Source organism: Malaya genurostris, chromosome 2 (assembly GCF_030247185.1).
Source record: "Malaya genurostris strain Urasoe2022 chromosome 2, Malgen_1.1, whole genome shotgun sequence".
Lineage (NCBI taxonomy): Eukaryota > Metazoa > Arthropoda > Insecta > Diptera > Culicidae > Malaya > Malaya genurostris.
This window is the reverse complement of record NC_080571.1, coordinates 61,684,561-61,708,021: the sequence shown is the minus strand read 5'-3', so window position 1 is coordinate 61,708,021 and position 23,461 is coordinate 61,684,561. Positions and strand designations below refer to the sequence as shown.

Sequence of the window (23,461 nt, the reverse complement as noted above, 5' to 3'; positions counted from 1 at the left end):
ATGATTAAATATTTAGAAGGTTTGAATTCTTACGGAAGATCAGTTGGAAAAATGAGTTTTTAATATAATACAAGTTTCTTTAAAACAATTGAGACCTTACATTGGTGCATTGGTTAGATTTTTGAAATTATGAGTAGAGATAAGTGGGGGATTTCGAACTACACCTTGATTCTGACTTATAACCCAAAAAAAGTAAAATTGAAGAAGTATATATTAACTATTGAATTTTGATATTTGATGAATTATTTTTTCCTTTTTTCGGTATTTTAACGATATCAAACTAACTAGAGATTATAAGAGGAGAAAGAATATGAAATCATAGAGCCATAGTACTCAAGGAAGAGCAAGGATGTGAAGAATAATGTGCGGAAAAGTGAGACGTGAAAAGGGTCATTTTAAGTAAGCAGAAGGCTTCTCGTATCTAAACTTTTACCTTCTACCAGAGGAGTCGAACTTAGGCATCTTAAAGATACGAGTCATCCGAGTCTCTGATATGTCAGAAAGTAAAGGCAAAGGTCGTTTGCCATTTACTGTCCGAACCGGCAAAAGTAAAGTTACGAAAAGTTGTCACATTCTGCCCACGACGGTTTCTCACACAATGTGTTTCATTGTGTTGATATTTTCTCATCTCTATTCAGTTAGTTATAACACCGGAATGGAAGATTTGTCCGAAACTATTGCTTGAGTTCCTGGAGTTGTAGCGTATGGCTATGCGTCCCAGGGTGCGCTCCATTCATCGCTGTGTGTGATGGAATCCCATCAAATTTTTTTACTTTTTACTTTTTTATTTATGACTTCTGGTCAGTCAGTAATTTTTACTTTTTTCGGTATTTTAACGATTCGACTCCTCTGGTAGAAGGTAAAAGTTTAGATACGAGAAGCCTTCTGCTTACTTAAAATGACCCTTGCCACGTCTCACTTTTCCGCACTTTATTTTTCACATCCTTGCTCTTCCTTGAGTACTATGGCTCTATGATTTCATATTCTTTCTCCTCTTATAATCTCTAGTTAGTTTGATATCGTTAAAATACCGAAAAAAGTAAAAATTACTGACTGACCAAAAGTCATAAATAAAAAAGTAAAAAGTAAAAAAAAAAAATATTTTTTCCATAAATACGTTTATTTCATAGGCAATATACATAAGTTTTTCTTCGCCGTGGCATCCAGATAACATACTATTTTAAAGCTAATACATTTCGAATATCATATTAATATTTTGGTATTCATTAGTTAATCTAAACACTGTTTTTATCAAGCGATTTGCTATTATAAATTACATTAAATAAAATACATTACTTTTGTACATGATCTTATAACTATTCCAAGTTTGTTTGTATCAGTTTATCACTTTTATTCAATATCATATAGTTGGTTATTGGTTGACCTCTTGGAAGAGAAAACAGTCTAACATAAAATAAAATCTAAATTGGAACTCCAAAGGACTTAATGAAATGACACAGAAGTTTCATGAAAGGAATTGCACGACAAGCAAGAATGTCGCGAACTGGGACATTAGATAGTCTACCTTAGGCGCGTAAGAAATTTATCATTATCGCGATAACCTTCGCCACAAGCACAATGACTAGTCTCGGAAAGTCCAATTTGAAGGAGATGTGCATCTAACGTGTAGTGATTGGACATGAATCTGGACATCACACGAATGAAATTCCTACTCACATCCAGTCCCCTGAACCATGCCTTTGTCGATATTTTAGGAATAATTGAGTGCATCCACCGACCCAGATCATCTTTATCCCAAGAAGCTGGCAAGTGTTCTTTGGTGGGACGCGCTATAGAATTCGTTGAAAGTAATCGGTCTCTCATAAATTTCACCCTCAATAGCACCACGTTTCCCAAGTAGCAATTTTTGTTACGCTAGCTTATTTCTGACTAGTTTGCAACCAGAAATTTAAGTTATTGTTACTAATATCTAACCACTTGTGTGACACAATAAGCGCAGTTTCTACTAGCTGTTAAGTCGGTCAAAAATAAGTTGTCGTTACGTTGTAATGCTATACTGAAATAACTTATCATTCCATAACTTGAAAATAACTTGTGTTCAAGTAAACTAGTTGAAACTTAGTCACCATCGACATTATAAACAATGAATGGATCCAGACAACTTTTCTATCAGCAATAAAATATTAGTTAGTACTTGAAATCACAAACTTGATACAAGGTAAAAATTTCACAACGATTTTAAAACTGTCGAGTGGAGTTCAATTTTAATTAACTGTTTTTTATGCGCCTTCAATCTAAATTTGTTTATGAAGGTATGAACAATAAACAACGAAAAAACTCTTTGTTCAGAATACTCAAAATCAATTCTAGTAGGAATCAGGAATCAGAACAAATTGGCTCAAATGGCACGTTCCCCTTGATATTTGGAGATTTGTGCCTTGCCATCAATTTGTTTTTAGCATCATTTTCCCGATATATAAGAGGGAAGGATTGAAAGGAAATGGTAAGGGTTGGACTAGGAGGATGGGAAAAATTGACGACACAAAAACACATAAAAGCAGAAGTAAATTCTGCACCCCTAAGGGATGCCGAACAATCTGCTGAGGATCACATTTAGTGGAAGCAGAAGTAAATTCTGAACCTCTACGAGGTCCCGAACAGTCCGCTGTTAATAAAACCTCCAACCCCCGAGAGGATTTGAAGATCTTACAAAAGCGACACCATTCTGCACTCCCGGAAGAATGCAGAACGATTCGCAGTATGTAGGAGCAGAAGTAAATTCGGCACCCCCTAAAAGATGCCAAACAATCTGCTAAACCTTATTTAAGGTAAATACAGAAGGGATTCATTCACTCCAGGAAGAACGATGAACCCTTCTGACTATAGCTCCTTACCACATTGGGTAAGAAACGAGAGAATATCCTTCAATTTTAGCTCCGCATACACAGACTCAACCATGTATGGAGAACCAAAAACCCGGATACGTAGCTGCGTCAATGCGGGACAGTTACATATCAGATGATATGAAGTACCATAATCGCATTCACACAAATCACACGAATAATACTCAGCACGTTGAATAGTAGCCATGTGATAATTGAGTTTGCAATGTCCAGTCAGAGCTCTGACCAGAATACTGCAATGATGCTTGGAGAAATGCAGTAGACACTTTGACATTTTCAGATTTAAATCTGGTAGAAATGCTTTTGTCTGAGCGCAAGTTTGCAAGCTGCGCCAGTAGCTGGCATGTTTGGATACAGCCCAAGAACGAATCTTGTGCTTTATCCAACTAGTTGAAAGTGGTAAAGCTGGTTCAGGACCAACGAAATCATTCGTTGCACCAGCTCTAGCCAACTCATCAGCCCATTCATTTCCAGTAATACCAGAATGGCCGGGTACCCATAAGAAGTAAACAGCATTTGAAATGCTGAGGTCTTCAATTTGAGTTCGACATGCGATCACTAGATTCGACCGTGAGTCATTCGAACTGAGTGCTTTTAAGGCTGCCTGACTGTCGGAACAAAAATAAATTCGCTTACCACAGATCCTCTGCTGAAGTGCCGATTGTACTCCACACAGAATCGCGTAGATTTCTGCTTGAAACACAGTACAGTATCTACCAAGTGAATGAGACTGCTCCAGCCTCATTTCACGACAGTAGACACCAGCACCAGCACGACCATTCAACAGAGAACCGTCCGTATAACAAACTATGTGTTCATCAAGTTGTCGTTCCAGACAACCAGACAACCATTCCTCACGAAAAGGATAGCTCACATTGAATGTTTTGAAAGGAAAACTGCATGTGAGAGTTAGGTCACTAGGAGCGAGTAAATACTCATCCCACGTAACCATTTGAGACCACAAGCGAGTGTGGCTGGTAGCATAATCTAATGGGTTACTGTTCCAAAGCCCTGTAACCTTAAGACGATATGCACAAGATAATGCTTCTTGTTTTAGGAACACATGTAGTGGTTTAATGCACAGTAGCGCCTCTAGAGCAGCAGTAGGAGTTGTCGTGAATGCTCCTGTCATCGCCATTAGGACCATCCTTTGGAGATGATTTAGCTTTGACTGAACTGTCGCGACTTCTCCTTTCTGCCACCATACAAGACATCCATATGCTAAAATTGGTCTAACAATAGTTGTGTAGATCCAATGAATATATCTGGGTTTGAGTCCCCATGATTTTCCAAAAGCTCGTCTACATTGGCCGAAAGCCATGCAAGCTCTTTTAATTCTGAAGTCAATGTGAGCAGACCAATTCAGTTTTGAGTCAAGAATAACCCCGACGTATTTAACTTGTTCGACCACAGTGACCTCTGAACCAAAGAACTGCAACGGACGAGCTCCTGTGATTATCCTACGATGAGTGAAAAGAACCATTGATGTTTTGCCCGGATTTACAGATAATCCAACCTGACAACACCATTGTTCAACAGATCGCAGGGCTTGCTGCATTAAATCAAAGAGAGTGTTAATGCTTATACCGGTCATCAATATATGATAATCGTCGGCAAAACCATAAGTCGGAAATCCAAGGTTATTAAGTTTCCTTAACAAACCATCAGCGACAAGGTTCCATAAAAGTGGGGATAGTACACCACCTTGAGGACACCCACAGACACTTAGCTTTCCAATCTCTGCTTGCCGAAGCGATGAACAAAGAAGTCGATTGCTAAGCATTGCGTGTATCCAATTTGTGATACTTGAAGGTATGCCATGACCACGGGCTGCTTCCAGAATTGAATTGAAAGACACGTTATCAAAGGCACCTTCAATATCTAGGAAAACTCCCAAGCAAGATTGCTTTTGTGAGAAAGCTTTTTCAATGTTGTACACAACATCATGTAACAGGGTTGTAGTGGACTTTCCACGCTGGTAAGCATGTTGCATTCCATGTAGCGGATGCAGGCCCAAACTAACATTTCTGATATAGTGATCGACTATGCGTTCCACTGTTTTAAGAAGAAATGAGCTTAGACTGATAGGCCTGAAACTCTTCGCTTCCTCATAAGTGTCGCGACCGCCTTTGGGAATAAATTTGACAATTATTTCCTGCCAGGCTCTTGGAATATATCCTGTCGCAAGACTAAAAGTAAGTATTTTCTTCAAAACATGTTTGAAATGTTCATACCCTTTCTGCAGTAACACTGGGAAAACTCCATCCTTTCCAGGAGACTTGTACGGAGCAAAACTCTCAACTGCCCATTTGACCGATTCAATCGTCACAACGCTTCGAGCCAGGGCCCAAGAATCGTAACTACCTGAAAAAGTCTCGGGAAGAGCTGTCGGTGATGGATCCATACATCCTGGAAAGTGAGTGTTAAAAAGATAGTGAAGTACATCACCTTCATCAGACAAGTGTTCACCATCTGAAGTTCTTAAGAAACTGACATTAAAGTCCTTAGACTTCGAAAGTAACTTATTTAATCTGCTAGCCTCGTTGAGACTAGAGACATTTGTGCAGAGGCTTTTCCAACCACTTCGCTCAGACGATCGAAGAGCATTTTTGTAAGCCCTTCGAGCTAACACGAATGCCTCCGACCCATTTCTGCGACGGTGGTTCCAAGCTCTTCTGCATAGTTTCCTTAGTCTAGCAAGTTCAGCATTCCACCAAGGAGTTCCTCTAGTAGCTCGCACAATCCGAAGTGGACAAGCCTCTTCATATGCTGCAACTATGAGTGAGTTTGTCTCGTCGACAACATTTTCCAAATCAATTGGGGTTTCAATTGTTGGTTGGTACCCGTAAAATCTAGTCGCCAAGCCCTCTTCATAGAGGTCCCAGTTTGTAGATTTGGGATTACGATATGTGATAATATCAAATTTAACGTTTGAATGATCAAAGAATATGTACTTATGATCAGACAACGAAGGTTCGAGCTCATCGGAGACGAGCCAATTCACCAACTCATGCGCAATTCTATCAGAGCAGAGAGTTACGTCCAAAACCTCCTCTCTGCCAGATCTCGCAAAAGTTGGACGGTTTCCTGCATTGACTATGTGCAGGTTTGTACTGCTCACAAATTCCATCATATCAGAGCCTCTCGAATTTATATCTGTGCTGCCCCAAATGATATGGTGAGCATTTATGTCACTGCCGATTACAAGCGGTAAATCACTTTTGCAGCAGTATGATACAACCTTTTTGAAGTCATCGCTTGGCGAAGGTTGGTTATGCGGCAAATATGCCGAACAATAGACATATTTCCTGTCTATGCCATCAGTAGTCATACCAACTGTGACAGCACAAATATCCCGAGTTGTGAGCTCCGATATGAGAGAGACATCGAGAGCACTATTTGCAAGTATGCATGCTCGAGGCATTTCACGTGGATTAGTCATTCCGGTCTTGTTAAAGGCAACAAAGACTGGGTTTAACAATTTTCCAACGTAGAAGTTTCCCTTTTGGAAATATGGTTCTTGAACCAAAGCTAAAGAAGCTTTACCTTCTTGCAGAAGTCTGGATAGATTCATAGTTGCTGTACGTTTATGCTGGAGATTGATTTGTGCTACTCTAACCATTATCAATTAAAGTAACGAACACTCCACCTCCAGCACTTACCGTACAACAACTACAAGAAACCAAATATATTGGCTTATAATCGCCTATAGCGAACCATGTAAGGATTTTTTTAAATGTTTTAATCATTTAAATCCCACGAGTTGCGAAGAAAGAAGTCGTCCACTGTGCCAGAGCTTCGCTTAACACAGTAAGGGAAAATCCCAAGATATTCCGTTCACGACTGCATTGTTTAACCTCCTGCAGCCATTCAGCCATCGGCACGGAAATACACCTTGACTTAGGAGTTCCTATTTTTGTGGCCTTTTACGACATGGAACAGGAAACCAGTGGATCAATTCTTGGTAAAAAATAATTCCGCCGGATGCCACACGGCTTACCTGTTTGGTAGACTTATACCACCGGTACAGGTGGACCGTAGCGTTATTCTTAGCCAGTTGGGAAACCGCTACCGACACTACACGGCTATCTAGGCTGCTCAGAGAGGGAAATTGACATTGACGGTCAACTTCCATGGATGGCCGAGCAACCGACTAGTACTAGTTGTTAAGTCGGTCAAAAATAAGTTGTCGTTACGTTGTAATGCTATACTGAAATAACTTATCATTCCATAACTTGAAAATAACTTGTGTTCAAGTAAACTAGTTGAAACTTAGTCACCATCGACATTATAAACAATGAATGGATCCAGACAACTTTTCTATCAGCAATAAAATATTAGTTAGTACTTGAAATCACAAACTTGATACAAGGTAAAAATTTCACAACGATTTTAAAACTGTCGAGTGGAGTTCAATTTTAATTAACTGTTTTTTATGCGCCTTCAATCTAAATTTGTTTATGAAGGTATGAACAATAAACAACGAAAAAACTCTTTGTTCAGAATACTCAAAATCAATTCTAGTAGAGTGATTTCTCATTATTTTAAATTCATATATTGTAATATAACAATCGATGTTTAATCCATATATTGATTTCTTCGAGTTTATGATAGTGCATAGAATAAAAATGACTATTCTGCCATTCATTATTTTTCCCAAAAAGTAGTTTTGAAAAAAGTAATATCCTGGTTTTATTTATGTTTTATTAGATTCTGTCAGCTTGGAGCGAAATCAATCTTCAGTTCAGCAACGCCATCGCACGGCATCACATTCCACACCATCTTGTTAATGTTAATCTTGTTAATATGATGTCTTTGGTTTTATACACTTCCTGCGACTCCATAGTGTGATCGCCATGTTCAAGCCAACAAAGTTTTTTTGGTTATATTTCCGTTATCATTACGTTGGAAAAACCTATCGATAGCTATCTGAATCTTACGTATTTATAATGGTTTCGCAACCTTTTTTCGACTAGTAGCTAAAACCATAGCTGTGAAAAAGATATGTTAGTATCAAGTAACGATAACTTACAAATGATAGTTAGTTCAATGTTTATGTTATAAAGAAATACTACCGTCACCTTGTTTTAACCAGTATAACATAAAACACATGTTCATGCTCTTGTTGCAACATAGTTGGGCTAAGTAGTATCAGAACTAGTTGCGGGTTGCTACTATTTTTAACAAATAAACTCATTTTTAACTAGTAGCTAGAAGAATAGTTGTTATCAAAGATATGTTTGGATTAAATAACGATAGCTTCAAAATTATAACTAATTCAATATGACAAAAATATGTGGTGATTTGAAACCTAAATAACTATTTCGTAACTAGTTATGTTATGAAGAAAAATTGTTGTCACCTTTTTTTTTTTTTTTATTTAAAAGATGTTTTTATTCAGGCCTATTTGCGTACAAGCTTTACGTGGCCGAATTAGCCGATTTTTTAAATAAACAATTTTTCGAAGTGGATCTCGTTGTCACTCTTTTTCTAGGAGGAGAGCTTCCATTTCCCTCCTGCGAGGGTTGAGGGGCACTTTGTTCGTGGCTCGTCTCGTCCTCCATTGCCGCATCGGTGGTTTTGTTGTTGATTTCCGTCTTCTTTTCGTTTTCCTTGTTGTTCGCAGTCTTGAGCTCGTTGCTAGTTGCTGTAGGAGCGCCTTGTTGTACATTGGTTGCAGTTGTTAGTTGGTTTGATGGTGAAACAGGAGTACTACGCTCACTAGTTTTCGTTGTTGAACGGTTGACCTTGTCTTTTGTTGAAGATGTTCTTTTCGCAGTTTCAGTGCAAGGTTTACCGTAGTGTGCAGGTTGTTCACAAAACTGACATGTAACCAGCTGATTTTCATAGGTAATCAGCGTTTTACACGGATGTGTCCCACCTTGACCACAAATGATGTATGATGGAACAGCCTTACGTAGTTGCATACGTACCACTCGCACGCCATTCCGGATGCCGGGGAAAAAATTCCGCCATACTTCTCTTTCGATGGAAAGAACTTCACCGTATTGCGACATAATTTCCCGAACGCACTGATCGCTGGACTGCGGGGGAAGGTCATGCACGCGTACTTGTATGGCATTGTCCACCATGTGCACAGGAATTTTGTATTTAATGTTGTCACACTCAACGCTGTGCACCTCGTTGTTAACCGAAGCGAATGCAATTGCATCGCTTTCACGTTTAAACATAATGTACACACAGTTCGACGCCTTGTTGAATTGAATCTCAGTTACATTATTAGCATCTAGATGCATTCGTTCTTTAAGTAAGATTTCAATTTCATTTGCTGCTGGTCTAACTTTGCAACGCTTGAAATCTATACAAATTGAATTTGGCCTTGTTGGCCAAGTTTCAGGCTTTGTTAAATCGTATTTGCCCATTTCGTACACTCTATTGTTCACTGCACTGTATTGTCTTTGTTTCTTTTGCTTCGACCGCAAACGATTTTGGACTGTGTTGGCTGAGATGCGAGCACGAACTGTTGTCACCTTGTTTCAACCAATATAACTTAAAGAACATATTCGTGCTCTTGTTGCAACATAGTTTGGACTTAGTCGTATCAGAACTAGTTGCGCATTGCTACTTGGGTTGGCTAAACTATCAGCTCTTTCATTGCCTGGAATGGAACAATGAGCCGGGACCCAAACTATTGTGATTTGATAATTATTATTCAATGTGTCGTTCAGACACTGTTTTATTTTTCCCAAGCAGCTTTTGAGCGAATGGCTTCAATTTCACTCAGACTATCTATGAAGAGAAAATAATGGTTTGGAGATAATGTGACGATTACCCTCAAGCTTTAATGAACTGCTGCTAACTCTGCTATATAAACAGATGCAGGTTCTTGAAGCCTAAATGAAACCGAAACATTATTGTTGAATATACCAAACCCAGTAGCCTCTTCAATTCGTGATCCGTCCGTGTAAAATATTTACTCAGAGTCAATATGCCTGAACTTACTTGTAAATATTTTTGGGATTTCCATCGAGCGTATGTATTCCGGAATTCCACGCACTTCGCGCTGCATGGATGTGTCGAAAAATAGAGTTGAGTCAGGGACATTTAAAAGGGTGTCACGGATATGAATATATCTTGAAGGGTCGATTTCTTGTGACATATGGTTAAAATATACTGTCATGAATCTTGTTTGAGATTGAAGCTCAACTAGCCTTTCGAAGTTATTAATAACCAGGGGATTCAGTACTTCACATCTTACTAGCAGTCGCGATGAAAGCTCCCAAAAACGATCTTTCAATGGAAGAACTTCCGCCAGAACTTCAAGACTCATTGTATGTGTCGAATGCATGCACCCTAAAGCAATTCGCAAACAACGATACTGAATTCGCTCCAATTTGATAATATGAGAGTTTGCAGCGGAACGAAAGCAAACGCATCCATATTCCATCACTGAAAGTATCGTTGTCTGATACAATTTCATTAGATCTTCCGGATGAGCACCCCACCAAGATCCTGTTATTGTTCGAAGAAAATTTACTCTTTGTTGGCATTTCGTTATCAGATACCTAATGTGTCCTCCCCACGTCCATTTGGAATCGAATCACACCCCGAGGTATTTGAAAGTCAAAATCTGTTGGATCATTCTTCCCATTGTATGAAGCTGAGGCTGCGCGGGATCATGCTTTCTTGAAAAGACGACCAGCTCTGTTTTCTCCGCAGAGAATTCAATACCCAGATGAACAGCCCAAACGGATAAGTTATCTAAGGTATCTTGCAATAGTTTTTGCAGATCAATAGATTTGGTTCCAGTAACTGAAACCACGCCATCATCTGCCAATTGTCTTAGTGTAAATGGGATTACTAGACAGCTGTCAATGTCATTCACGTAAAATTTATAAAGGAGCGGACTGAGGCATGAGCCTTGTGGGAGACCCATGTAGCTAATTCTGATTGTTGCCAAATCGGCATGTGAAAAATTCATGCATTTCTCTGACAAAAAGTTGTGCAAATAAATATTTATAACCGCTGGAAGTCCATGTCTGAAAGAACAACAATGGAAAATGAATCAAATGCTCCTTTTATGTCTAAAAATGCAGATGCCATTTGTTGTTTTTGAGCGAAGGCAATTTGGATGTCAGACGAAAGTAAAGCAAGGCAATCATTCGTCCCTTTATTTCTACGGAAGCCAAACTGAGTATCTGACAACAAACCGTTCGTCTCGACTCAAGTGTCGAGACGTCGAAGAATAATATTTTCGAACAATTTTCTGATGCAGGACAACATTGCAATGGGTCTGTATGAGTTGTGATTGGAAGCTGGTTTCCCCGGCTTTAAAACGGCGATAACTTTCATTTGCCTGCAATCAGGTGGGACAATATTTAGCTCAAGAAACTTGTTGAACATTTTCAACAAACGTCTTTTTGGAAGGTCGGGCAGATTCTTCACCAAGTTGAATTTAATTCTGTCCAACCCAGGAGCGTTATTGTTACAAGACATGAGTGCTGTGGAAAATTCCATCACTGAAAAGGGGCTATCAATGGAACTATTATTTGGAGAAGACTTCCTAATAATGCTATGCGTAGGAACAGAATCTGGACAAACTTTCTTCGCAAAGTCATATATCCATTGATTCGAGTATTCCTCACTCTCATTTTCTACTTTACGATTCTTCATTCGTCTGGCCGTATTCGAAAGAGCGCTCATTGCGTTTTCTCTTGACAAACCTTCGACAAAATGTCTCCATTAGCTACATTTCTTGACCCGAAATATGCTCTTGTACTTGTACTTGTGCTTGGATGCACTACTCTAAAGTCAAGAATTCTTCAAAATTCTGAGGAGTTCCTCCTCCTCGTTTTAAAAACGTCTTTTGCGTGCTTAGCCTCTGAGCACTCTTTGTCCCACCAGGGGTTGGAAAGGCCTTCTGTTAGTCGTTGGCCCAGGAAAGCGTTTAGTTTGGGATTGTTCTGGGGCCTCCAGAATCGAACAAACAAGGAAGTCATATTCTTCAAGTGGGGGGAGCGCTTCCATTGAGTTCAAGGTACTTGAGATACTACTTTGGAATTCAATCCAGTCAATATTTGTTGTCAAATCATATGGAATATTAACTGAATTAGCAATGTCTTTGTTACTGCTAATTGAGATGATGATTGGTAAATGATCAGCAATACTTTCCCGGTGCAATCTAGTAGAATTGAAGTCGAACAAAGAGATAAATCTAATGCACTTGGACCTGCAGGAGGTCTTGGAATTCGTGTCATGCTACCCATATATAATACCGTCATGCTATCATTGTAAACGGAACCCCTCATCATTCCGTACGAATTGAAATCTCTCAGAATCAATCGTGGAGCAGGAAGGGCTTCGACAATTTCATTAGGCTGTCGCTGTCCAACTTGAGCTCTTGGAGGAATATATACCGAATCAATGCAAATGTCCTTTCCTTCAATGTTTATTTGACAAGCAACAACTTCTATACTAGAAGTCGAAGAAATGTTTAATCTATAAAAGGAATAACATGTCTTAATTCCTAAAAGCACTCCACCATACAGGGAGTCTCTATCGAGACGTATAATGTTAAAGTCATTAAAATTTAAGGCTATGTTTGATGTAAGCCATGTTTTGCACAAAGCAAATACAACACATTTTTGACTATGCAACAAAACTTTAAATGAATAAAATTTTGGCATGATGCTTCGACAATTCCACTGCAGAACAGTGATTGAATCATTTGCGGCGGTTGATAAATTATCCATCAAATGATACAAAACCTGAAAGAACTGGCCATTGAGCTGATAACTGTTTCAAAAAAGTTCTAGCTATTGGAAGGAATGCCGTTATGGTGGTCTTTAGAGGTTCAGAAATATTGAATGCTGCGAAAATCCATTCTACAATTTCCGAAAACTTCAGTAATCCTGATGGTGGCTGTGAAACGGAGCTCACTGGATTATTGTCTTTTCTTGAGCTAGTTCCTGGATTGGTTTGTGAATTTGACAAACCAGTATGTCACTATTTCCGTCAGAGTCAGATTCCTCTGGCTCCGCGAGATTTGAAAAACCGTTTTCGGTTTCCAAAGGTGGGAAATCAATTATCGTTTTAATCACTTCTGCATATGTGCGCTTAGACCGTGCTTTTAAAGATAGCTTCATTTTGTCTTTACGCAACTTAAATGCAGCACATACTGAAAGATCATGAGGACTCTCCACACAATAAACACATTTTTCAATATCTTTATCGCAAAGATTATCCTTATGAAGTCCTTGACATATTATACATTTAGATTTATTACAACAGTTCGTGCAATTCATAACCTGCTGTACGAAAAGCCGAACAGGAAGACGAATTTTATCGATATAGACATGGCTAGGCAACGCAGATCCGGAAAATGTTACTCGAAACGAATCTGAGGGACGATAAGACTTCATTCCATCGACAATAGATGCTGAATACAATTGCTTGCACTCGAGTATCTTAACTTCCTCAAGCAAGGAGTTTTTTAAAACGACCAACTCCATTTTTAAGTAAATCATCGGCTGTCAGACTTGCTTCAGTCATAACACCGTCAATTTCCACCTCCTTCGATGGAATGTAAACTTTATATTCAACAGCAAATAATTTACAGGTTACAATTTCGCTTGCCTGTTTCAAATCGTTAACAACAACTCGAATTTTATCTCTATTGACTTTAGAGATTTCTATAACTTTTGAAAAATGTGATGTCAATTCCTTTGTAATTTGCATCAAATTTAATACCTTTTCTTTTTTTCGAAAATATACTATCCATGGCCCTGTGGTACGCTCTGGATAATGGAATATTTAAGCTCTAACTAGTATCCGGAATTGGATTCGGATGATCTTCCATGAGATCATCCATTACATTAACTGTTTTTTTTTGTAAATTAATAATATCAAAATGAAAACTTATGTATAGTAAAAATGTCAGTTATAAGAGAAATAAAAAAATTAAACTGAATTAATCTACCTTGTTGCTGTTGTCTCTGTTCCTCTATCGGGAAGAACGACGTGAGGCTCATCCAACGATTTCCAATTGGCAGTCTTTTGGTATCGTTTTCTGCTATCTCAGTTTCTCTGCCGTCGTTGTGGTCACCACTGAACTTGGTGTGCTGCATGTACCTGGTACAGTGCTATTGCTCTTGGTGGCGATCAAATGTGATGTTTGCAGTGTAGCACCTCGCGATATATGTCGTCTCTTTCGATCCTACGCAGCGTACAAATTCTGGTATCTGGTAGATCAGCACTGGGTTGCTTTAGCACCTCTGTGCCTTTGCACCCCTTCGTCTTCGCACCTTTATGCGATGGCACCTCCGTGACTCGTCACTTCTATGCGCTTGCACCTCTGTGTCTCTACACCTCTACGCGTATGAACGGGATGGCCTTCGTTGCTAGCTTTCCAGTCGGGAAACGCCCCGAATATTGCCTTGGCGATTAGCACCAGTAGTTTTAACTACCTGCAGCCGTTAACTCACGAGCCAGTATAATCGAAACACAACCTCTTCGCTTGAATGGTTTTTACTGAATCAGAACGGGTAAAGGTATAGCGCGAAGTCGGATTCCTAATCCCGAACATAGGGCCAGAGTTTTTTTAGCCCCAAGAGGCGAATGACCTTAAGGTTAAGGATACTCTTCATCACCTTATCGGGGAGACGTCGTCTCCCCGCCTATTGTAAGATATTAGAATTGCTGGAAAAACCGACTTTGGAGCCTCGGAGATCCATAGTGTTATATAACAATCGACTCAGCTCGACGAGCTCGAAAAATGTCTTTGTGTGTATATGTGCACTTCGAAAGCTACTGTTGGTCCATTAATCAAGTTTGAAGATCAAATGGCTGATACTTCTGGTTTCGGAGATATGATGATATAAGTGACGTAACCGATAAAACACATTGTTTTTTACCGTTCTTATACATATAAGGGTGCTATTATTTTGGGGTCACCTCTAATGTCGTAAAGCGGTAGTGCTCAAAAGTTTGAGCACCTATAAAAAGCCCCAATGCCAAATTGGAGCTAGCTGCTCTGCGGTTAAGCTTTGAAAATTTTCGATCTTGAAAAAGCACCACAATTTTTTTTGATACCAAATGTCATAGAAACATGAAAAGTCGAAATTTATTGTCATCTCGAAAACAATTGTTTTTAAATATCGATTTTCTGTGTCTGTCTGTGTGTATGTATGTAGGTCTTGAAATTATTTAAAAAGTCCCCGCATAGTTTATCCAGATCCGACTTTCAGTTCCGGTGTCACAGCACGATAAGTGAAAAATTTTCAATTTTATGAGTATTTTCTCACAAGTGATGACGAAACGAGGTGAAAATTTTTATAACACTTACTGGTAAATTCATTTAGTTGTTAGTTAGCGGAAATATAAATCTACTTTGGGACCACTAGTCCCCGGTTTCCGAACTGGTAATAGTGAAGAAAAGAAACTCACTTCAGTTTATCAGCAACGGATTTTCACAAATCATGGTTCAAGTGAAAGCTAGTAGTGTCTTAGAAGATACTGTGCAATTTCATTCAGATCCGGCTTCCGGTTCCGATATTATAAGGCGATGAGTATCAAAATTTTCTCACTATCATACAAAATGATGCAAAACCGGTACGCAACGGTACGTGCTGGTACGGAAAAAGAAAACACCACCATATAGCACACCGCGTGCTTTGTTCAATTTTGTACAACGTGCGGGGATGCCACATTTAAATCTATATTAACTTGACATAACTATTTACAAATTGTGAAGATGATGGTAGTTTATACCCAAAGAATCTTCTAGTGATGCATTACACCACTAGGTGGATTGAAAAATGTTTATTTGGTAAAATTGACTTTCTGGCTCTCAAAAAAATTAAGAATGGTTTTCTTAGATTAGCATCACTCTTCTCATACAAAAAGGCAACGCAAATGATGACATAAACGCTGAAGCAGCTTTTGTGAACTACTCAAATTAATCTGGATAAATCGGTGTCAAAAATGAGCCAGAATTATTGTCAGAAATTATCAAAATAAAGAGGCAAAAAATATTTTAATGAGACTGTTTCAATGAAAAAGATACGCCATATTGAAACGAATGCATTTATCAAATTACAGTGTAAATATGCTGTCTTTAACAGTGTTTGGCGTCATGTTGAGTGGGGCTTTTTTCATTCTTCTGCATTTTTCAGAGTCAAAATGGCCTAGGTTGTTGAGTTTTACTCGGATCTTACTTTCGGTTTCGAGATTATAGGGTGATATGTGTTTGAATAGTCCAATTTCTAATAAATTTTGTTCAAAACTGTTGGTTTGGGTGATTTATTGTTTTTTTGTTTTAGGAGCTGAAGAAAAATATAGGTACCTCAGGTTTCGTTTCAGGAGGCGCCCTCAGATAAAAAAAAACAATGTTAATGATGATTGCTTATGTCACAGGCACGTACCCAGAGGGGCCTTGATCCCTCTCGAAACCAAACACATTTATTGATAGTTTTACGAACCTACATATTTTGTACACCTAATATAAACTTATACTATTATATTAAAAATCAAGATTTTCGTTTTCTCAAAACTAAATTTTGGGTGGTAGAACGGCTAAGGAAAGTTTTATAAATATTGGGAGGGTAATGCTCTTTCAGATTACACCGTGAAATAAAAGTTTCCTAACAAATGCCTCAAGGATTAGTACTGGGCGCACACAGCATAGCATGTTTGGCTATGCTGAAGCAGATCTGGTTGGACTTTTGGTATCGATCAGTTATGGTTCATGATGTCTAGATCTATTATTATACGTCAATGAACAAATTGATTATCTGACAAGTCGGCACGAGTGCTCTGAAGTGGTCTAGGGAGGCTCAATGGAACATCGGTTTTCTGGGACAGTCATGGTATAGTTTTGGGTGACCTGAGGACTCCTCCCGAAACGAAATCCTGGGTACGGGCCATTTCGCCGAATGGGTCATTTCACCGAAAGTCGTTTCGTCGAAAGGGTCATTTCACCGAAAGGGCCATTTGGCCGAAATGGTCATTTTTCTAGAGTCAAAAATATCTCTTTGTTATTGTATCTCTTCGATGATTGATGTGGCGCAGCCACATAACCGAAGCCAAGATGGCTCGGAGTCGGAAGCGGCGGCCTCTCGCATACAAACCTGTAACCGCCTCGTTTACCCGGTCTACTCAAGGCTAGGTTTTTTGCTTCAGTTAAGTCCGAACGAGCGGTAGCGTGGTCGGATAGCATATGAACAAAACGAATGTGGCGTAGCCGCATTAGATATTTTTTCATCTGCCTAATAGGTACACTAATAAAGTCAAAAAGTTATTTTGGGAATTCCGTTCAAAGGATCACGAATGAACCTACAAAATTATTCAAGTCTCTGGCTCATATTAGAAGTACGATTGTTGGTCAACAAAACGGGAGTAAACATAATCATTTTTTATTTGTCTTTTTCTATCGCTTCCAATCACGACATTAAGACTAATGAAGAATTTGGCGAAATGACCCTTTCGGCGAAATGACTTTCGGCGAAATGGATCTTTCTCATCTGCAGAATCTGTACAACTTTATGTACTGTTATTATTGTCGTTTGCCCAAGTTTTGCCCCTTTTTAACCTCCATTTTAGGTAGTTTTTCACAATGTTCTGTGTAATGAGTGTATCGAAACTAAGCTATTTGTGTTGTACGCATGTATTTGTGATGGTTTTTTATGCTCAGATCACAGCTTGCTGTGCGTTTGGCTGTCAGCTTTCGATTGTTTACTTGATTGTGCGGTTGAAATTCTGCGTTTTCAAAATGTCGCGTATTGAAAAGGAAGTGAAAATTAAGGTTCTGGACACATGGTTAAGTGAGAAGGGTATTACTATGCGAAAATTGGCGAAGCGGATTGGAATACCAGTGTTAAAACCATCATTAATAAGTTTGGGGAACACTATTCTTTGGATAAGCTACCAGAAAGAGGCTGAAAACCCAGTTCTTCCAACTCGAAACTGGACCAGAAAGTGGTATCTCTAATAATGAAGAACAAATCAATGTCAATCAGGGCTTGTATTGTGAATCCTCAAACGAACGAAGCAACAAAAAATATCTGCTGTGAACACTTTGCTTGACATAGCTGAATGAGAGACCTATATTAGAGAGAAACTGGATGCGTGAGAGTATATGCTACTGAGCAGACCAATTCCCCTTGCCAAGTAAACTGTCTGTGCTCTCAGTCTCAGTTAACACATGAACTAAGCAATCCATGACAATGTAATGAAATGAAGGGTTCGCTCTCGTTAGTATTGTACGAGAAAGAAGACCTTGCCTCACGGTGTGCTACAAGACGCGAAGCAAAGTCATTTAGGCAATGTTTACGGTTTATTTTTAAAAAGTAGGTTTACAGAAATCATTTTTAACATAATGTTCGCATTCCAAGACCAAATTTGATCACATTTCGAACATACTTTAAACATTTTATAGCAGAAGTTTTGCATTTGAGCCCATTTTCAAAACGATCAATTTGTTTCTTGGCAGTTTACACTGTGTATATATCCTAGAAACACTAAAAGCAATGTTCTTTAAATTAATATTCATCGGAACTAAAAGTTATGAAACTAGTTTCCTCATAGGCATCTACAATATGAGAACCATTCATCAAATGCTAACCTCATGAAGCATAGGTCTCAGCAAGCGGGCATATTCATGAACTACTGAACGAACGAAGCAGCTCTCCTGGCTTGGGTTGCGCTGTGAATTCTACCTGACATACGAATGTGTGTGAATAGCACAGATGGTGAAACCCTTTCGTTCATATTCGTTGCTTCAATTTGCAAGCCCTGATGTCAATACGTGATTTGGCAAAAAAACAGGAACGAGTGTCGGAATGATCCAGCGTTTAAAGAGGCGAAAGCACCTGAAGATCTATAAGAAGCAGAAAATCTCGAAACAAAATGTAGAACAGAAGAAGCGAGCAGCAACAAGGGCCCGAAAATTGTACTCGCGTCTTTTGCAGTGTCCGGATGCATGCGTTTTGATGGACGATGAGACTTATGTAAAGGAGGACTCCAAAACCCTTCCAGGTCCACAATACTTTACTTTCGTCGTTGGGGAGGAAGTGAGTGATACGGACAGGTCGATTCAAGTGGAGAAATTCGGTACTGGTATGGCAAGCAATATGCTCCTGTGGTTTGAAGTCAACCATTTTTTACACTACCGGAACTATAAATGCAGTAATCTATCGATCTGAGTGTCTCCAGAAGAGAGATCGGCTCACTATGCCAAACCACTCTCAATTGGCTTGCGGAAAAGGGTATAAATTTCGTTGAGAAAAATATCAATGCCCTCAGCTTCGACCCATCGAACGGTACTGGGTAATCGTGAAGAAGATCTTTAAGGAAACTGGTAAGGCAGCCGCTTGTCCGGAATTTGATGAAGAGCGTTCGATCAAAAGTTCGAAAATTCGTGAAGGAATAACTTAAATATCATCCGGTTTTCATTATGCTCAAGTTTAACCTCGTACAATAAAGGATAAATTTTTAGTTTGAATAAAATATCGTTTTTTATCATAATTTGAAAGAAAAATTTGTGGATATCATATTTTCGATACACTCCATAACCGTTTCGAAGGGCTTGCCGCTTCATGCTTTATCGACAGTGGAGCTTTTTCATATTATTATTTTTACTCCGGATTTGGAACAGTGGAGTTTCGACCACAACGAAATTCTCAAAACCTTTATTTGCCGCTTGAACATTGGTTTCACTGAATCGCTAGCGTAACTTCAGGGAAGAGCACTTCCAAGGATTAGACAAAGATAGGCAAATTTGATTTCTGTCTTTATGCACTCAGTAAAACTTTGCTGGGGACGGCTTCAACGTCAAAGTGCAAATCAACGAACATTATCAGACGTTCAGTAGTGTACCTAGGGATGGAGTGGGGGACGGAGTGAGGGAGGAGGGGGGGTGAGTCGAAGGGGACATTCGCCCAGGGCACAACATTTGAAGGGGGCGGCAAAGTCACCTTTCTGACCTTTTTTTTGCTCTCCGAAGATCTTTGCGGATTTCTGGATTTTTATTTTTTGCTCACTAATTCAACGATGGGGGCGCAAAATCTCTTATTTTGCCCCGGGCGCCAAATTTCCTTGGTACGCCACTGCAGACGTTTGTGGTTTCTTTCGGGTAATTAACAAAACATATCTATTTCAGATATTTCTTTCTAACTTCGCGGAGGCTTCTGAGTGTTCACCACTACCTGGATGTTGTTTATCACTGTTCCGGAATATACCGAGAGTATCTTGCTCTACGAAACTATCTTGATCGTCTGATTTTGAGAGTATATTCGCGAAAAGATAATTGTGATTACTGTTTTTATTATTGCAATTTCTATTCACAGATAGTCGATGGCATCGCCACTCGTCTTAAAAACGTAGAACAGAAACCTGTTGACAAGGACGAGGAGTTCAAGAAGCCACAAATATTTGTGGATGAAATGTTTACCAACAAGATGAGAAAATTTACTGACAGGGAAATAATCGAGAACGTGTACACCATAATCGGAGCGGGCACGGACACATCCGCAACCGCCATTTCATACGCTTGTCTGTTGCTGGCCTTCTATCCGGATGTGCAGCAGAAGCTCTACGACGAGGTCATGCAGGTCTATCCGTTTAGTGAGTCCGAGTTTACGCTAGACTCGTTGAAAAAGCTTGAGTACATGGAAATGGTTCTTAAAGAGGCTCTTAGATTATATCCAGTAGCTCCGTTCATTGTTCGTCAAAATGTTAATGATACTCTGGTCGGTGATTTAAAAGTTCCTGCCAACAGCATGCTGATGATCCACATATATAGCTTGCATCGACGTGAGGATGTTTGGGGAGCGGATGCGGCAAAGTTTGATCCGGAACGATTCTCCGCGGCAAGATCTAAAGATAGACATCCGTTTGCGTTTCTGGCATTTAGCGGCGGTTCTAGGAATTGCTTGGGTTAGTTGAAGTCTACCTTTCGAATGAAACAACTTTCATCAAATATGTTTTCTTCTTCCAGGTTTACGATATGCTTACATAAGCATGAAGATCATGATGGTGACGATGGTAAAGAAATTTCGATTCAAGACAAAGTTACGGGAGGAAGAATTACGATTCAAATTCGATGCGATTTTGCGACTCGAAAGCGAACATTTGGTGCAACTTGAAAGACGTTAGCTCTGTAGTTTTTTTTATAAATTGTGTTGTTGAGTTATTTATGTAAACGAAGTTTACATGCGCTTCTCTGAAGAACTTATCAGGTGTTTGAATAAATTCGAAGTGTTTTTTTGTAAAGTTTTGTGATTTATTATGAGAGTACCGTTAACCTTTAACCGGGGGCTTTAACCTCCCCCATGGAGAATTTTTCATTTTTAAATTCCTTGAACAATAGAATACTATATAAAAGTGCAAACAACTTGATTATTCACACTTCGTTCGTAGAATTTGTTTTACAGTGCCAATATTGTGGATGACGCACTTTTTTTTCAATTTTTGCCGCCCTTAAATGATTCCTGCGCACGGGCCTGAGCAAGGCATCTACGATTCCGAGAGTTGATCGGAACTGTTCATTCGTAAAAAAAATGATTTCTTGCATTGGTATGAAACAGTGGACGAAACATGGATCCACCGATTTTCTCCGGAGTCACATCAGTATTCAGACGAGGAAAGCCATCCGAAAACAAAACAGGTAGTTGGAACAATCATGGCGTTAGTTTTTAGTTTTTTTCGAGGTAGAATTAACATCGACTATCTTCAAAAGGAAAGTACCATAAAAATTTATAATTACATAGAGTTATTAATGTATTTGAAGTAAGAAACCTAGAAAAAACGTACTTATATGAAGAAGAAAAAATCGTCTTTAACCAAGACAATGCACCGTGCCACAAGTCAGTAAAAACAATGGCCAAATTGCACGAATTGGACTTCGATCTGTGTTCTCACCCACTATATTCTCAATATCATTAACCCCAGCGACTACTTGTCCTTTGCTGATGTCAAAAAGATACTCCAGGGAAAAATATTTGGCTCGAATTAGAGTTATCACCGCAATTGAAGCATATTTTGAGTCCGTGGACAAAACATTCTTTAAGAATGGTATCGAAAAGCTAGAAAAGTGCTAGAGCATTTGTATTGAACTTGAAGCTGATTATGTTGGTGACAAATGACTGAGAAAAAAAAACATTGCTCAAGAATATGATTGGTTTTGGTCGTTGCGTCACAATGCGCATTTCATTCAGTAGCAGTTGTGCTTCGGTCGGTATAGGGAGGCTTCGCATCATGCATGAAAAAATACCTCACCGTTCTGCACAGTATGAACTTTCACACAAAACAGTAACATTGTTTTGCTCAGTCAAAGCCTGCCTGCATGCAGAGAGGATGGGTGATACACTCACTTTGTCACCCGGTCGATAAATAATTTTATTTATGCATATATTTAATGAGGCATTGTAGCATTGTCGATAAATAGTCAACTGCTCGTTTGGCAGCAGAAATGTCAGATTCACAGAATAATCTGTGTTTCGAAGATTCTCAATTTTAAATTTTAAACATATTTTTTTAAAATGACACAAATTTCCGATATCGATTACAGGTTGCCAATGAGCCCCTAAAAGTTACAGTTACAGCAAATAAATTGGAAATGTATTTCCGACAGTGCGCTTGAAAATGATCTCGATTTGCAATGTTCTTATGAGAAGTAGACATAGATTTTGTTTTGACTTTGTTTTTGATCGATCGATATTCGGCAAGTGAGTGACGATCATGATAACTTGTGCATCTATTGTGCCGAATCAAATTGTGATAAAATTTATGTGAAATACATTACTTTTCGTAAAGAATTTAGTGCGACACTAAGTGCGAGATTGTTATTTATTCAGATATAAGTAGAGTGCATTTTCTGTGCATGCCTATATTTGGTGCTATTTCGATTAAATTATTCCCGTTCAGCGTTCGCCTGAACAAAAGGCGTCGTTTCGAGTGAATAGAATGATATGTGTATTGTTTTTGCATTCCGTTTATTTTTCCTTCTGCTGCCTCGGACCATTTGGTTTGCGCAGAAATGATGGGTGAGTGTGGCAAATGCAAAGAAAAGCTAACAGTATCGGATCGGATAGTATGTTCTTTTTGTAATAATGGTTTTCATCGGAAGTGTTCAAACCTTACAAAGGCAATGGTGAACTGGCTTTCCGAAACTCCGATGCTTTTGAATAAATGTGAAGAATGTCTTTCAGGTGCATCTAATGTGGTGTCTTGTGGTAGTGATCATTCGTTTAGTAGCGATATGAGAAAAGAGATGGATAAACTCTGTATAAAATGTTCAAAACGACGTATGTAATAATGAGAGATTCTCTTTGTTTACTTTCTCTTTCGATTATTGCGAAATATTCCTGCGTTCTTCGGCAATTTCTCCAGAGCAGATTAAAAGATGATAGCTTTAGTTATTATTATCGGTAAATAATTGGAGAGAAGGATTGCTAAGAGTGCCGTAATAATCAAAAGAGAAAGTAAACAAAGAGAATCTCTCATTGTTACATACGTCGTTTTGAACATTTTATACAGAACTAACATCCATCGCGGAATCATTTGCTGGTGAGCGGCAGAGCATCATATCGCAGATGACATCGCATTGGAGAACGTATGCGAAACCAATTCAACCATTTATG

The 23,461-nt window shown here is 39.0% G+C and overlaps 1 protein-coding gene across 1 annotated transcript in view; it reads left to right on the top strand.

Annotated features, from left to right (window-relative positions):
• Window positions 1-21,092, top strand: part of LOC131428638 (uncharacterized) — a 74,229-nt gene extending 53,137 nt beyond the window's left edge. Inside the window, exons 9-11 of the mRNA XM_058592684.1 lie at window positions 19,981-20,107; window positions 20,168-20,756; window positions 20,818-21,092. Coding sequence (XP_058448667.1) covers window positions 19,981-20,107; window positions 20,168-20,756; window positions 20,818-20,975 — 874 coding nt within the window. The 3' untranslated portion in view covers window positions 20,976-21,092. The remainder of the gene's footprint in view (window positions 1-19,980; window positions 20,108-20,167; window positions 20,757-20,817) is intronic.
• The last annotated feature ends 2,369 nt before the right edge of the window (window positions 21,093-23,461 follow it).